This window comes from Esox lucius, chromosome 5 (genome assembly GCF_011004845.1).
Source record: "Esox lucius isolate fEsoLuc1 chromosome 5, fEsoLuc1.pri, whole genome shotgun sequence".
NCBI classification, from domain to species: Eukaryota; Metazoa; Chordata; class Actinopteri; order Esociformes; family Esocidae; genus Esox; species Esox lucius.
In genome coordinates, this window is record NC_047573.1 from 32849537 (window position 1) to 32865988 (window position 16452).

The following is a 16452-nucleotide window of genomic DNA, read 5'->3' on the forward strand; positions in this document are numbered from 1 at the left end:
ATTTTTAGGAAAAACCAAAAACCTGCAGACACTCGGCCCTTTGTGGAACCGGTTCGACACCTGTGTTGTAGGGGATTTCAGTGACACTTATTTTAAGGATGTTTTTCACAGCTCTGTTAATTTTTCTGCCAAAACTGCTGTTGATTCTCTTAGCCAATCTGGTACTTGCTGTCTGCTAAAGAGACCAGTGGTTTCCTTATTCTCCAAGATTTGAAGCTATTAGTTGAAATAATATGAATTGTGGTAAAGTAACACACAAAACTTGTTTGTAGCTCATGTGGATAGTGAGCTATTAACAAATAGTTGTATAGGATAAATCCTTTTCAAAATGCAATATCTAAGTTGTGTAGTTCAGATGAGGTGGATCAGTGACCAAAATGAAGCAGATTATTAAATAGTTAAGTGCTTAAGAGAAACATGTAAAATGTCAGAAGATTGCTGTAGACCTACATACTTATTTTCCTTTGGAGGGAAAGTTATTAAAAGGTTCACACAAAATAATATATAATGTTTTGTTCAAATGACACTTTCTTGACAATCCTTAAACTACTGACGCGCCAGAAAACAGCATGTTGCAACTTTTTGAGGTCTGCAAATGTTAATGTTCAGTTGCCGATAAAATGAAAGGTCGTACCTTGCTCTATACCGTCATCTGGCTTTATACATATCGCTGTCGTTTTTATATATATATATATATTTTTTTTTTACGAGATGTATTGAGGAGCAAACTCCGAATACCAAACATGAAACTAAATACTCAGATTTGCGTGTTTATTTTCCCAAAGCTCCACCCATCAGTGCACAGGTGTGTTTATTTAAATTCGCTAATTACCATTCTAAAATGTCTGAAAAGAGCAAGGTAGAAGGTCATCTGAATTGTAATGGTTTCAGGAAAAACTAAATTCAATGAGTGACTCAGCAATACAAGTAAGTTGGTATTTTTACGTTTCTTCGTGTGAAGATTAGATACACCTTTATTTTGAAGTAGGTTACAGTCACCGAAAACGTTAATCGTTCTCTAAACAACCAGCCTACACGTGCTGGAATCAGGTTGATCCTGAATTGCTTTACTATGGAAATTCAGATTACAAAATTACATGTATTACAGTATCAGCAGTTGTCACCTCTGAATCCTTACTCGACTTTCAGGAGACGGAAGCCGCAGTCTCTCCACTTCAGTGGCCAGAGAACGGAGACCAATGGAGCGATACAGAGGAAGGAGGGATCGATATGGAGGAGTGTGGATTGGCAGCTATGGCAGAGGAGGATGAAGAAATAAATATTTACAACAATGAGACGTTTGGCTCGGGTATGTCTTTTTCTTTTCTTCTGCTTTTAAGCTTGTGGCAGCAAATGTCAAGAGTAAAACAAAAGTTATCTAAACCCACCCAATCTCAGATATGGATACAGTTGTGGAGAATGAAGGGCACCCCATCAACTCTCTGCCGCAATTGGATGAACAGCCACCGGAACCACCTTCCAGTCCTTCCTTGCCATCCCTCTCCCCCAGCTCCCCCTCTTTTTCTCCTAGAACCAAGCCGCAATTCCAAATCCAGTTCCCCCCAGGCTTACGGGGCAGGGGAAGGGTGCCGAGGGGTGGTCAAGCCATGGCGCAGATGTTTGAAGACCCTGCTGTGGTGACGACTGTGGAGGGCCGGCAAAGTCTACAGGTGAGTCACTACTCTTGTGTGGTCTGTAGTTTTCAGTGAAATACACTTGAAATGGTTTGTGGAACTGGAACCTAGACAATGAGGTTTACCATTTGTATTTAACACTGTGTGCAAGTGCATTTTGCACTTTAAATACTGTCATGTACAACTTTGTTTTAGCGCTTGGACAGTTCTATAGTGGACTTTGGTAGTGTTTCCCATTGGGATGATCCAGCTCCAGACTCTGTGAGTGTTTTTTATTTTTTATATTTCATTCATTTAGCAGATCTTATCAGGATGCCTTCCTGTTCGTACATTGATATTGTGAACTTCACAGTACAGTCTGTATATATTTGGTCAGTGGCCCAGATTTTCTTATTTTGGTTCTATACTCCATACACAGTTTTTTTAGAAGATACAATAATAGGGTTAAAGTACAAGCAACCGGGAGTACCCAGCCCTCCCCAAAAAAGTTTGTTTAATTTCAGGGTCTTGTGACCTATGAACCATTTAGAAAAGATACCCCTTTTTTTATAACCCCCAGAATTTAAAAGGGCCATATGTAAATTTTTGACAGAACTACTAGCATAAAAACTTAAATTACCAGAATACATTTGCAGTTGATGTTTCAAGTACATGATTCAAATTTCTTACAAAAATTGAGTGCTTGATTCCCCATTTAAACATTCTTGTTGCTTTATCAGTTTTGATTGACTTGTAGTCCCCTCATATGTGCATTAGATAAATAGTATCCTCAGTACTAGCCCCCTGACCCTTAACCACCCAGGACTAGCTAATAATAATCTGGTGGTGTTCGCTAAGGGAGCAGGAGACAAGTTGTAGTTTGAATTCAGTCAAATGTTAGCGGCAGGATTCTGCACAGTGCCTCTTTAAGGTTACCAATAATATTTGGACTACTGGCATTACAGCTTTCTCTTATTCGGCAGGTTTGTTTGCATCTTTAGTGCATGCACAAGGGGGCTGTCAATGTCTAGTGTTGATTCTAGGCTTTAAGTTTAGAGTTGGTAATGTGGTTTCACAAAGGCCATATGTTTTAAAGCCAGTCAAGCTGGCCATCATGAAGGAACTGTCTGATCAGAAATGCTATTGAGGAAATAGCCTTGGTTGTTTCAATTGCTACCATTCACATATGACTAGCAGCCAAAATACAGTGGCTGGATGGCAATGTGCAACACTAGCTAGCCTAAAACAATTACCAGAGGAAAGCTCTGGAATAGGTTATTGTGGACAAATAAGACTAACATAAAATTTTGCACTGGCAAAAACGTGAGGTGGAGGAGGACAACAGCTAAGCTGCCAATTGCCTGACTACTTTTGGTCCCTAAAATGTAAGGACTATGTATAACTTGGTCTGTAATTCTTACAGTTTACAGTTTATGGCTCACAATTCGGTTTATGGCACTTTTACCCTCTTATCGTGTGCTGGAGTACCGAGCCCAAACATTAAATTTGTCGGTGTCCAAATACTTACGGACTGCACTGTAGGTGGGAAAACCCCACAACCAGATTATCAGCAGAAGCAGACCTGTTCAGTTTGAATGCATTTACTACAATTTGCCCTGCTCTTTTTACACAGAGGATGTTTCCATCTTACGGCAGAACCAGATATATCTCTGGATCAGTGCTTCAGGTAGTGGGCATTACATGTGAAAAGACACTAATGAACTGAGGCCTCTTTTTAAGAAATACCACTGAAAGTTAAGGATTATTATATATTTATTAGACGCAAATTTGCAGATGGACACATTTTGAGTGTTTCTTTTGATGGCAGGACCCGGCCATTGTGTATGTTATGGACAGTCATATGTCTAGCAGAGGACCAAACTACCCATTGTCCAGCTCCCGGTGGAGAAGAGGGGGTCCAAGAGGGTCATACTCAAACAGACCATTTGTGCAAAGATGCCCCCCTCAGGTAGTGTCGGCTGTTTTAGCCCCAGGACCCAAGTGTGGTTGTGGATGGGTGTGGCCTAAAATGGTCTACTGCTTGGTCGTTGGCATGACTCTTTACATTTTGGGGAAACTGGAATGTACTTGACAGGCTGTGGGTCTAATTGTCCTTTACTATTGTGCTCTCTGCCGTCATGTAAATATTATATCACATTATTAAAATGCCTTCATTTGTTTTACACTTATTTTCAGCTAAATCTCTCACATTCATTGGTAAAGCTAACACAACTTAACAAATGACATGAAATTAAACATAAACCATTTGTCTGAAAATAAACAGAAATGCAATTTCCTTCTATGGCGGAAATTAGTACGCCCCTATCAGGTGCAAGAAAATGGGTACAGATTATTAGAAAATAAGTCTGAAATTAATGTCACACAATTGCTGTAATGTTAAAGTCCTAGCCATACAAACATTTGAAACTTGGTCTGGTTTCATCTTACCCATATGAGTGTCTGGTAACACCATGCCTAAATCAAGTTATATCTAAGGCCATCAGAAGAGATTCTTTAATCGCCATGAGTCTGGGAAATGTTAGAAAGCAATTTGAAGTACAACATGATGATGATGATACTGGACTGTCTGCATCCTGACCACTGGTAGTCTCCATGGGACCGGTTGTCTCACCAAATTCAGCCCAAGAGCTGACCAAAAGATGCTCAAAGAAGTCTCAAAGAACCCAAGGGTCGCCTCAATGGGATCTATGGGACTTTTGCCACAATCAGTTTTGATATTCATGAGTCAATTATCTGAAAAAGACTTTGTGCATACTGTACATGGTACTGTAGGTCAGGAAGGAAGAAGCCTCTTCTCTCAAGTATATTCAGACTCAACTGGTGTTTTCCAGACTACCCCTGATTAAAGAACCTTCGTCCTGGCAAACTTGCCATTATTGAGTCAACCTTGAATTTTTTTTTTCTTGATGAAAATGAGGCTGTCTGAAAAATCTGAAGCGGAACTTAACCTGGATCTTACAACAGGGCAGTCTTCCAAAACACTGAAGCAAAGCAACAACAGAATGGCTCAAAGAAATGGAGCGTTATACAATGAATCAAAGCCCAGATCGCAATAATTTCAAAAAAGGGGGGGGGGGGGGGGGGGGGGCGTGGTATTGCTTGCCAGAAAGCCCTTGAAGAAGACTGATGCTGTACTTTAAAGAAGTGGGCAAAAATTCTTCTTTCTCTATGAAATTGCATTCCTGTTTCTTTTTGGTGAATAAATGGTTGCAAAGTATGTTATTTGTTAAATTGGATAACACTGACAGGTAAAGGTAACCTTGAGACTTCGTATGCATACTGTATGTCCACTTGCATGACTGTAGGCGGTTGACATCTTTACTGTTGACTTGTAACTTTTATCCAGATGAGTCCATTGATGCCCAGGTCTCCAATCATCTCCCGTCAACCTTTCACCCCACAACAGCCCTACAACCAGGTTATTATAACCAGTCTCTTGTTTTCAGTAGTTAAAAACAAGCTGCACACAATTTGTTAATGTATCTGTGCCAAGAGTTACCTTGTGGCCCAAATGTTTTAGTATGGTGTATTTTGTATTTTTTTTATTGCCTAATTTACGTTATAGATTAACTAAACAAACGAGGTAACTAAGCAGCCAGGTTGGCTCTTCCTTCCTGATGACACTTTGCTCACTGGAGCATGAGTTCATCCAGGTCTTTAGGAGGGAGCAGCTACTGAAAATGCATAACATGTAAGCTGTAAACCCTTACCAAAAAAGGGTTATGTAGGCCGCCTTTTGATTACATCTGTTAGGACATTCTCCAGTTTAGCTGGTGGTTGAAATTGATTCTCTGTTCACACAGACAAGGAGCTTCCTTTCATCCTCCCCACGTCCCTGCCCTTCCACACCTCAACCCCTGACGCCCAAGATGATGCAGCTTCGCTTTGGTGCCAACTCACCAAGACCTTTCCCCTTCTACAGCCCCTCGTCCAATCCTGTGCATCGATTCAGGTCTGCGCTTGAATAACATCTTATTCCATACCTGTCTAAGTGAGGTATCTCCAGAGAACAGGGTTAGGTAACTCTATTCCCAAAGTGTTGTAGTGCTACTTGTTTTCATCCTTCTTGTCAATCTTTACTGATACTTGGGACCCCAGATGAGGGCAGTTAACTAGCAGGTAGAAACAAAAACAGAATGATGGAAAGCATCCCTACTGTGTATTTGTATAATGGCACAGGCATCACCATTGAAACGATCTCCATTTTAGAGTTTCATCGTAATTAGCTGGTCTCTCATGATGAAATAATTTGGAGATGTGTCCAACAGTATCATTAGGAGGCATAAGCCAAGGAAGTCCTACCCAGATATGACTTGGTCTGGGACTGAAACTGACCTTTTATTTTACTTTACTGGCTCATGGATTTGATCTAGAAATGTTTGGTTACGGGTCCAATGCTGCGGTACTGCTAGAGTAGTGAGATGACAATGGCTTTTGTTTCGTAAGTCCTATACTCCCTTTCCTCCAAGAAACCGAAACAAATTATTTAGTGGTCACAGCAATTATGATGGTCCAGTACCAATTCAAACCCTAAGCCCTGCATTAAGGCTGCTGAAACTTGTAACTGGATGTAAATGAGATTAATCAAAACAGGCTTTTGATGAAAAAACTACACTAGCAGGGTCCTGACAGGATTTGATCAATGTAAGTAAAATCATGAATCTCTCACTGTGCCAATCACAGGCCAAGTGGGTGCAGTAAGGCAGTATTACCCCTGAAAACACAGGAAGTTCAACATTTAAGAGGTTGGGGGTAGTGGTCAAAGCCAAATTTGGTTCAATTCAGCCAAGCCATGGGTCTTGTGCATCCATCTCTCCTGACCTTAGAGTAATCTTACTGAGGGTGAGATTTGTTCCTTTAAGAATGTTTCTCAGCCTTTCATGATTCAAGATGTAGCCTTAAACCTAACCTGGCAAATTCAAGTAATTTGAACAGAATTGCCTGTCAATCTCCAGAAATTGATTTGTAAACAAGTTTGTAGTAATACTCTATGTATTGACAAGCCACATGTTTTCATTGTAGGGTGCTTGGGTTTTGGGTATTATCTGAGTTGGGCCTAGCTAAGATCTGAGTATCTCCGTTGAATTCAGACATCTTTATCTGAATTGTGGTTATAGACTAATGATGCAGATATCCATGATTATTGGATACGGCTTGGATGGGATCGGTAAAAGTGGTGTTGCCATTTTTACCTTCCTGAGCAATTTGAATTGTTAGCCTTAAGCTTTTAATCTTTTAATTAGGTAACAACTGAAATATTAAAATAGGTGTGTATTGTCCACCCTCTGCAAAAGATTTATGCAGAGCTATCAAACTGGCCTTTTAACCTCCTTTAGAGTTGTGGCCAAAGGTACTAGCATCCTTGCCCTTCAAATCATTGACACACTAGTCTATTTTGTAGCACAGCCTATAGCCAAAATAACCATAATCAAGCATTTCCTATAGCCATTGATGAGCTTCCTGCACTTTTGTACTAGCAGTTTAGCGCTGTCATCTTATGAAAACTGTCCCAGTTCTCTCATTTGACATGTGCCTCCCAAATGTTGTTTTCAGATCTGAGCACATCTGTACCCATTGCTAGCTATATAACATTGGACTGTTCTTTGTTTGGGACCATTCCTGGGTGCTTTTACAAGTGTTTGGGGGACTTGTCCTGATGGCGGAACTATGACCTTTGATGAAAACCCAGATTTCTGACAAGTCTTGACATTGAACTCCAGAATTCCTTGAAAGTCTCCTGAAATCATTGTCATCAACAGATTCAAGGCCCCCAGTGTCAGAGGCAGCAAAGCAACCCCAAAACGACACTAAACATCTTCCATATTTGCATGTGGGAAATATTATTTCCTTTTGAAGGCTTCATTTGGTCTCATCTGTCCACACAGTGTCCCTCAAGGATTATGGCATGTTTTGTCAAAATTGCTCCAACCATACAATCCCCTTTCAGTAAGTTCAAAGCATGAAAATGTGTGGTGCTTTAAAGCTTGAAGTTGATCTAGGTGCTTTCTTCACCATTCAAACATTCCTTTGCTTTGATCTGCCATCAAGGTGTTTCTTGCAGCCATGTCCCAGGAGGTTGGCTATAGTGGCTTTGGGCTTAATTTTCTTGATTTAAAATCATGTATAGTGGTTGTTACTTTCCTACAGACGCATTGTTCTGGTTAGATATTTTAAAACACATTGCTGAGTTGTTGAAGAAGCACTGCTTTGCAGTGTTAGGATTAGGGTTTTATTTCTTGTGCGATTATTCACACTCATGTTAGTGATGTCTTATAGAAACATCAGTTGCCCGGGTCTCAATAGGTTCCAGATATTTACATTGGTATGTAAAGCTGTACTCCAGAAAACGTCATACACTCTGACTGAGAAAATGAACAGAAATCACCATTTTCAAACACTCACGACTGTCCATTCCAAGAGATATGCAGTGGACCTTTTTAAAGCTACATATTCTGGTGCCAATAAAACAATGTTTGATTAATCACCCTTTTATTTTTCATTTTGATAGCTTTTTATTAAAATGTGTGGTCTGGTTTCGTGGACCCTGATTAAGCCTAGCCTAGGACAAAAAAAATCTAGTTGAATAGGAACTTTTTTTTAGGCTTAATTTGTGCCTGCAAAACTGAAAAGAGCTTAAATGTTATATTTCCCACTAAAGGTCAAATAAAGTCTCTTCCACAGGTTCCCTGGTCCTGTGACACAACTTCACCCCCAACACAGGCGACTGTTGAGTCAGCGTCAACCGCGCTCCCAAAGGTTTGTCAGGCTTCTACTTTAACCTTGATGGCGTTTCTTCAGAGGAAATTTAGGATGTTCGACCTGTCTCGCACTCATTAAATTTGTTTTAAACCTGTTTTTCCCAAGTTTGTGATGTCCAATTTTGTACCTCGATTGAGCTCACAAGTGCCTCTGACTTGAGTTGCTAGAGGGCAGCGAGGCAAGCTAATCATTTGATTACTTCACCATCAAAAGCTGGCCAGTGCAGGCAATTGTGCTGCCCTCTGATTGGCTAACCTGTGAGCAAGATTCACACCCTAGTCTTGCAGTGATCTTACTGATGTGCCATTCAGGGGCCATAGAGTAATGAAGTTTATACATTTTAGGCGTGAGGTGCTATATGCTGTTTTTGGGGTTTTGATAAATATATGCTTGAAACAAAGTGCTACACCATATTTAAATAGTAGCAGCATACATTTATTTGTATGAATAGCATTCAGGGTACAATTGCTCTACATATGCCCTGTAGCCTGTTTATAATGTACACCCAACTAGAACAGCCTGAATTTTGAGGAAAGGATTCTACGAGGTGTCATCTAAGTTTCACAGGGTTGTTGGTCCATACTCATGTGATTGCATTGCACTTATGCTGCATTTCCACTGGTGCTTTACCCTGGTACCCGGGCTGCACTGGTGATTTATGCTAATCTTGGCTGTGGACTTGTTTGACTATATGTTTAGTACCAAAGACTTATGGAGGGGTTCAGATGGGGAGAGAAGAATATACTATCAACACGATTTAGCTTTCCAGTTAAGTGAAATAAAAATGACTAACGCCATGCTCAGTTTGTTTTTAATAGTCTCACCACCACTTCTATTGAGTCACTGGCATCGTACCACCTTTGGTTGTTCCAACTCTTTCCATTGAGTCTTTGCTTCCCTGTGCTGTTGCTTCATGTTCTTTATTTTAACAGGGCTCTGTTAGATCGGATGAAACCCCGCACAAGACTAAGCAAATGATACGCATTGCTATTCTTATTGCACAACATGCAGCGGTTTCGCAGCATGTAATGCGTCAACCTGCAAACTCCGCCCTAAAGTGCGGGGCTTACCACCAAGTGAGAGCTGAGCTACTCACCACAGCCTGCTGGCTCACTGGCACCAGGCCTTTTCATTGGAAATACCAAAACGCCTGTTTGGCACCAGTGGAAACGAGGTGTTGAATACTGGGCAGTTGTACATTCCATCTCAACCTGAAGATGCTCCATTGGGTTGAGGTCTGAAGTCTTCATAGGCCAGTCAAACTCAATTCTCTAATGTCTCTTTGTAATATGATCGGGTAAACTGGATCATTAATGAATGTACCTGGTCAGAGAAGATGACCTGAAATCTTTTGGTATCAAGGAACCAAATGTGTGCCAGGGAAACATTCTCCATGCCTTTATACCATGGAATATAGATTCCTGCTGCTTATGTCAAATCCTCACTGCCAGCAGCACAGGACACTGTGCTCCTATGCTGGTTTGCATCTGAAGCTAATCACTGTCCCTTAATGGGAGACCAGACACAGCTGGAATTGATGCTGAAGCTTCCTGTATTCTAACAAGTTGTCCAGGGCCATTGGAAGGAAAAACAGACCCACAACATCAAAGAGCTGGCAACATTTATTTTAAATTTTTTACAGTGTGTACTTTATTTTGCATGGTTCTTTGTCTATGCCAAACCCCCTGCTGGTATTTGTTTCCATTAAGCTTTATTTTGGTCTCATTTGACCACAGAACCCGGTCCCATTGAAAGGACCCATAACATTTGACTGTACAGTAGGTGCTTAAATTTGTTTGATGAAATCAAAGGCTTTTTGATGGAAACCTACCAAGACAATGTGAGGTTATGTAGGTGGTATCTTATTATAATTTGAGACTTTTTTACCCAAACTTATTAAATTTGAATATTTTGAAAGATTAAGAGGATAAATTAAGACATTAACCTAGGGTGACAATTTGTGAAGGGACTAATCCCCCGCATTCATCCCCTCTACTACCCCTGTAACTTACATGTTCAGTAGTTGCTTTGAATGTGTTCACATTCCACTTGCCTAGAAATATAATGATACATCAGTGTTTCGTTTTTCCAGTTATTCAGTTTTGGAAATTGCAGGCCTACTAGAACAGCTTTTTTCCCCTCATAGGAGTAGAATCTGGCAAATTCATCTTCCACATTAGCTCATCTGATAAAAGGATCAAGTTATGCTTTCTGAGATGCTTGACTGTGGCCTACCTGTTTTCACCCCCAGGACTGATGTTGCCAATGTTTTTGAGATTTATTCTCTAAACCTTAGACACAACTCAATGCCATTTTGCAATAATAGAATCCACATGCCAGGCACAGATCATTCCATGCTTGAAGTGCTTTAAGTCATTAGATTTGATGCTTTTCTTTTAGTTTTTTACTGCCTGAATTATAGCATGCCACACAACTCTACAAGCAATACATTTTTGCATGTGGTGGTGTACCTAATAAAATGGCTACAATGTCATATTAAATCCCAGGACATAGTTTCTGGTTTGGAATTTTACATAGTTGCTCTTAAATTCCTCACATTGGTTACTAACTAGTTGGATTTCCCTTGAGGTAGAACAAAGTTGACAGGCTTTTTTAATAATGGGTACCTGAGACTCATCAAATAATACATGACTCATCATTTTACCAACAGAATCCATTCATGAAAATCATAGACCCTTAACTATTGCCTTGATTAGAATGTAGGGATCAATGTTTATTTTTAGTTTCTGTTGTGGAGTGGCATTCTGGGAAATGTATTGTTTACAATTGAATAGTATATATTTATTAAAATAACTGACATCTTATTTTGCAACTACTATATCTTTTTTTTTTTTTTTTTTAAACTGGTAGTTTAACAATGTTTTCATGTGTTATGTTATTGAATTAACGAACCATCGCTCATATGATTTGACTTTCAGATCCCTTTTCCATTTTTGTTTCAGGTGGATAATTGGATAATGGAATTGGAATTAAATTTTTTTATTTGGTTTTGAATGTTGCTTTGATACTAGAGGCCTAGAATTGAAGCTGTTGTTCCCACTCTAGAAAACCGGATTGGGACCCCTACTGTAACATCATGTCCGCCAAAGAGAAGGAGTGGATCATCAGACTCCAAATGATTCAGCTCCAGAGTGAGAATCCCAACCTGGACGACTACTACTACCAGGTACTTTAGGTTGGCTGACACATCGATCTCCTCTCTACATTGTGACTCTTCTATGCTCCTGTTCTTAGATGTAGTTTCCACCACTGTCTCAAGTGACACTTGATTTTTCACTGAACTCACAGAGGCATCCTTGAGTAAATGGTCTTATTTGTTTAAACCACAAATGCCGTTGACTTGGAATGATTTCCAGAATAAGGAAGTTACAGGTGTCCCCTCCCATTGTTTTCTAGGAGTACTACCGGCGAATGGAGGCCAAGCTGGCAGAGGAGGAGTTGGGCATGAGGGGCAAGAGGGAGCCGCCCAAACTCACCACCCCCTACGTCACCAAGACTGAATCCTACACGCCAGGTTTGTCAACCTCCCCCGGTTTTTCTTTCTTTTTTCCCCTTTTAATGGTTGTATGTACACTGCTGAAGGTTGGACTTTCTTTCCCTTTTAATGGTTGTATGTACACTGCTGAAGGTTGGACTTTCTTTCCCTTTTAATGGTTGTATGTACACTGCTGAAGGTTGGACTTTCTTTCCCTTTTAATGGTTGTATGTACACTGCTGAAGGTTGGACTTTCTTTCCCTTTTAATGGTTGTATGTACACTGCTGAAGGTTGGACTTTCTTTCCCTTTTAATGGTTGTATGTACACTGCTGAAGGTTGGACTTTCTTTCCCTTTTAATGGTTGTATGTACACTGCTGTAGGTTGGACTTTCTTTCCCTTTTAATGGTTGTATGTACACTGCTGTAGGTTGGACTTTCTTTCCCTTTTAATGGTTGGATGTACACTGCTGAAGGTTGGACTTTCTTTTCCCTTTTTCTAGTGGTGCACATTGAAGGCTCCCTGGGCCAGGTGGCCGTGTCGACGTGTTTCAATCCTAGGCGGGCAATCGACGCTGTTACCGCCCACTGTCCGCACGAGGTGAGAGGGCGACCGATTTGTAAAGTACTTTTGGACATTATGCTTGATTATTCTAAAGCTCAATTGCAAATGGTTTGTTTTCTTTGAATGGTCTAATTCGACAGGAGCTAAAAGACCTCCGTCAACAGCGCTTGGACGTCCTGAAGAAAATTGAAAAAGTAAGGAAAGTGGAGAGTTGGTGTTTCTAAAAGACAGTATATGAAGAATGTGATGGTTCCAGACGCAAATCATTTTGATAAGTATAAATTCGTATGTTCAATTTGTAAAAAAATTAACTTACCTTTTCGCCAAGTTAATTCCATCTAAAGTTTTGGTCCTTCTGCAGTTGTTTATGGTGCTCCTGGATGTGGAGGAGGGGCAGAGGATGAAGGCCCATGTGCTAGGGGAGGGTGAGGAGAGTAGGCTGATGGAGAGAACTCAGAGGAAAGTGGAGTATATCTTCTCCCAGTTTCAGAATCCCTGCCCTTTGTGAGTCTTCATTTTACACGTGTTCATCTTGAGCTACAAAAATAGTCATGTTTGTTATTTATTTCAGATGACCTTTTCCTTCCTGGAACAGTCCTATTTTATACACTAATGCAGCACATGATATATGTTTCACCTCAGAGAAGCTGGGGATGAGTTTCTGCCCTGTCTCCTGGTTTCCAAAGGCAAGCGGCTAATGGCTCGGCTCCTCCCCTTCCTATCCCGTGATGCAGCGCTGAAAGTATTGCGTGTGGTGACGTTCCACCTGCCCATCCTCATGAGCAGAGACACAGATGAGGTCTGTATTTTGCATACGGCCTCTGCTCCTTGTTCAAGGTTGTAAGACACAAAATGGGAACAACAGTAACTTCATGATCCCTTTTAATCTTACATTAAAAAGGGGGGGGGCGCGCATCTACCTGGGGTGGGACAAATACTTGATGCGGAACAACGAGCCTGTCTCAATGTTATCGAGTCACTTGTTTTTATTTGTTACTGAATGTGTGCCTGTGGATGCCTGGAGAATAACTCGCCCTTCCCCACAACCACGGCAGTCTCTTCCAGTCTTGTACCCACCTCTTCGAACTGTGATCGGGGCTGTGACCTTCAGTCAGCTCATCGGGGTCCTCAAAGATTTCACAGCGTCATCACCCGACTCCAGTGACGGCAGCGACTGCCTCTCGCTTGCGTGTCAAAGCAAGGTTCATTTAACTTTTCAATTCCTGTTATGCTCTATATGTGGTGTGCTAGAGTCCAATATTGTGTGCATGCTTTATATATATATCTTTTTACTTTTAGTTTGGTCTGTCTTTACTTTACGCCCTGCTGTCCCAAGGGGAAAGGCTACTGTCCTCTGATGTACCCCTAGAGCCAAGCATCGGTGACTTTGAGACCTGGTACGAGTGCCTTAGGACCTGCTATCCGTCCACACTGATACTTGTCCCTTGGTTGTAAACGCATGCGGTCCATTGCTATTGATAATGCTACTGTTCTGTAATGTTTTAATTCCCAGGACGGACACTGTCTTTCTGGTGGCATCACAGCTGTCCCAGAGTGCTCTGGTGGAGCCCCTTCTCCTTCCCTCGAACCTTCTCACGCTCTTTTGCCGTTACCTGGACAAGCGCACAGTACACCAGTTAAAGAGCAACATTGAGTCAGTGTCATTACAATTTAAGGCACCCATTTTCATGCTAGATTGTTTTCTGTTTCCAGGTATCCCAAATGTTTTGTTTGGCTTAACATTTATGCATTTGATTCAACTTAGATTAGACTTCATCACTTAATCCAGTCAGGTGTGCTAGTACAAGGGCAAACATCCAACTGTGCACCCTTGGTCTACTAGGGCCAGGATTTGGAAATGCTGAGTAAAATGTATGTATTTGAGATGTTAAGTGCAAGCCTTTATTCTAAGGTTGTCTCCTCTCATCTAGATCTGCGACTGGACACCTGGCTCCACCCTCGTAGTAGGCAAGGTCATCTGATGTGCTGACTGTTTTGGCTAATCTGCCGATTGTAACAAAGCACCAAAATTGAACGGCGCTGGCACGCATCCCAGATGACTCTACACTGCTTGGATGCTTAACCGTATTGCTACGCTGTTCTCTTTGTACGCAAACATTCTTAGAACACCCAAATAACGTTCTTATCCCCCCCTTTTGTTGTCTTCCCACATTCCCTCACTTTTCTGCACAAGTCCTTGTCTCAGTCTGTTTCCTTTTTATTTCCTTTATCTGTTCCATTTTTATTTAAACTTTCTTATTCTTCAGTCCTCAGATTAGCACTCAGGTCTCAAATGATCCTGATTGGTTTTCTTTCCTTTTACCTCTATAATCCAGACCTATTGTAACATGGCACCGTAACATGTAATGACCATAATTTTAGTCCTGTGTAAATACAGTTGGTAACACAACCAGTAGATGGGGCTGAGCAACCGAAAACATCTCTCCCTGTCAGCTGCCCTGCCTAATATTCCTCAAGTCAAAAGTAAATCTTGGTTAGGGGGTGTATGCTATCGTTTACATGAGAAATGTCTGAATCATTGAGGATTGTGCAGTTATTTAATTGTCTAGTTGCACTTTGTCAGCAGTTTTGTCAAATCTAATTAATACTATAGCCAATTTGAGTTCTTTTGAAAATGTAGATTGATATGGTTTCCCTTCTATGCATATAGCATGCTACCTTCAATGTTTATTTTAATGTTTAAATTGTAACTTTGTAAAATAAGCAGTTTAGTTGGAAACAGAAACACACTTGTATATCACATGCAACATAAGAAATAAAATTCTTAAAATAATGTCTTTAGTTTGAGTTGTGCCATTTCATCACCTTTTCTCCTGTCATGTTTACTCCTCTTGGTCGGTCTATGGCTCTTGATGTTTGATACTCTCCTTGAGCCAAGTCAAACATTTGAGAACTTTCAGTGCCTCTGTTCAGCAAGCGTAGACTTACTGTGTGCTTGTGCTCCTCAGCTTCAGCAGCATGCACACACACACATTGATGCCCTACTGGTGCTAAGGTGGCCCAGTACAATGAGCATAGGTTGTGCTACATTCAAAAAGTCTGCTAATGTTGTTCGTGAATGGGTTCTGAAGGAAGTGTTGGCAAATTAAAGATGTCATCAAAAAACTATATGCTGTACAGACCGATGTACAGTGCCTCAATTATTCACCTCCTTGGTTTTTTTTCCACATTTTGTGGCAAAATAGTCCATTTAATTTGGAGTTGTTGCCACTGATCAAGTCTAAACTATTAGAGTATCTGTATGAGATGGGCATGAGTCAGGCCACCAAGACTAAAAGTCCTATGGCAACTGTAACTGTTTTCCATGGCTGAGCTGGGAGTCGGCATACCGCTACTACACCCTGGCTGCTGCACAGACCTGGCCTTCATGAGAGTGTGGCAAAAAAGAAACCCATTCAAAAATGATTACCCGAAGGCATTTAGGAGACCGAGTGGATGTGGTCTAATGAGACCAAAACAGAGTTTTGGCCTCTGCTAATCGCTATGTTAGACAATAGCCTGACACCACATACCAACATTAACTTTTCTAGGTTTTCTAGAGATCCTGGATTTTCTGCTTATCTGTTAATTCTGACAATTCTCTTACCAGGAACTCTAGAAATGTAAGTGGAATTTTGTAACTGTTGCAACCCATGGTCAGTAAGTTTATTTTCAACTGAAACTGTGCTGTTGCTCAAATCACTTCTCAAATTTGATTTGCAAAACTTATGTTTGTAAAAATAAGCTAATTATTGGTGTTCCTGTCTCAATGCGGTCTTTTGAGCTACATAATGACCCTCATTCACTACTTCTCTAGATTTTGAAGTGAAGCGTCCTTGGGGGGGTGGGGTTCTAACCAAAGTGATAAGCCTGTACTGTGCAGTAACATCACTGTGTGAAATTCTTACTGGTTGAAGTGGTGATTGGCAGGACGTGACGTTACCCCGGGGGAATCATGGACTAAAGGAGATATATGGTGGCTTTTTATTGGCCAAACAG

General features: G+C 40.9%; 1 protein-coding gene across 1 annotated transcript; it reads left to right on the top strand.

Annotated features, from left to right (window-relative positions):
- Positions 1 to 817: 817 nt before the first annotated feature.
- patl2 (PAT1 homolog 2) lies at positions 818 to 15247 on the top strand. The gene is made up of 19 exons (XM_010894319.4): positions 818 to 927; positions 1150 to 1309; positions 1399 to 1670; positions 1830 to 1895; positions 3247 to 3300; positions 3442 to 3582; positions 4981 to 5052; positions 5438 to 5586; positions 8316 to 8390; positions 11460 to 11580; positions 11811 to 11928; positions 12392 to 12489; positions 12594 to 12647; positions 12815 to 12957; positions 13096 to 13252; positions 13509 to 13655; positions 13753 to 13850; positions 13967 to 14107; positions 14385 to 15247. Exons 1-19 carry the CDS (start codon positions 907 to 909, stop codon positions 14416 to 14418), a joined length of 2121 nt encoding a protein of 706 aa, XP_010892621.1. The 5' UTR covers positions 818 to 906; the 3' UTR covers positions 14419 to 15247.
- The last annotated feature ends 1205 nt before the right edge of the window (positions 15248 to 16452 follow it).

Bases quoted from the DNA above. Each gene is read 5' to 3' on its own strand.
- patl2 (XM_010894319.4), top strand. From the start codon at position 907: ATGAGTGACTCAGCAATACAA. The intron at 8,391-11,459 runs GTTTGTCAGGCT...TTCCCACTCTAG, and splicing joins CGTCAACCGCGCTCCCAAAG to AAAACCGGATTGGGACCCCT. The intron at 13,253-13,508 runs GTCTGTATTTTG...CAACCACGGCAG, and splicing joins TGAGCAGAGACACAGATGAG to TCTCTTCCAGTCTTGTACCC.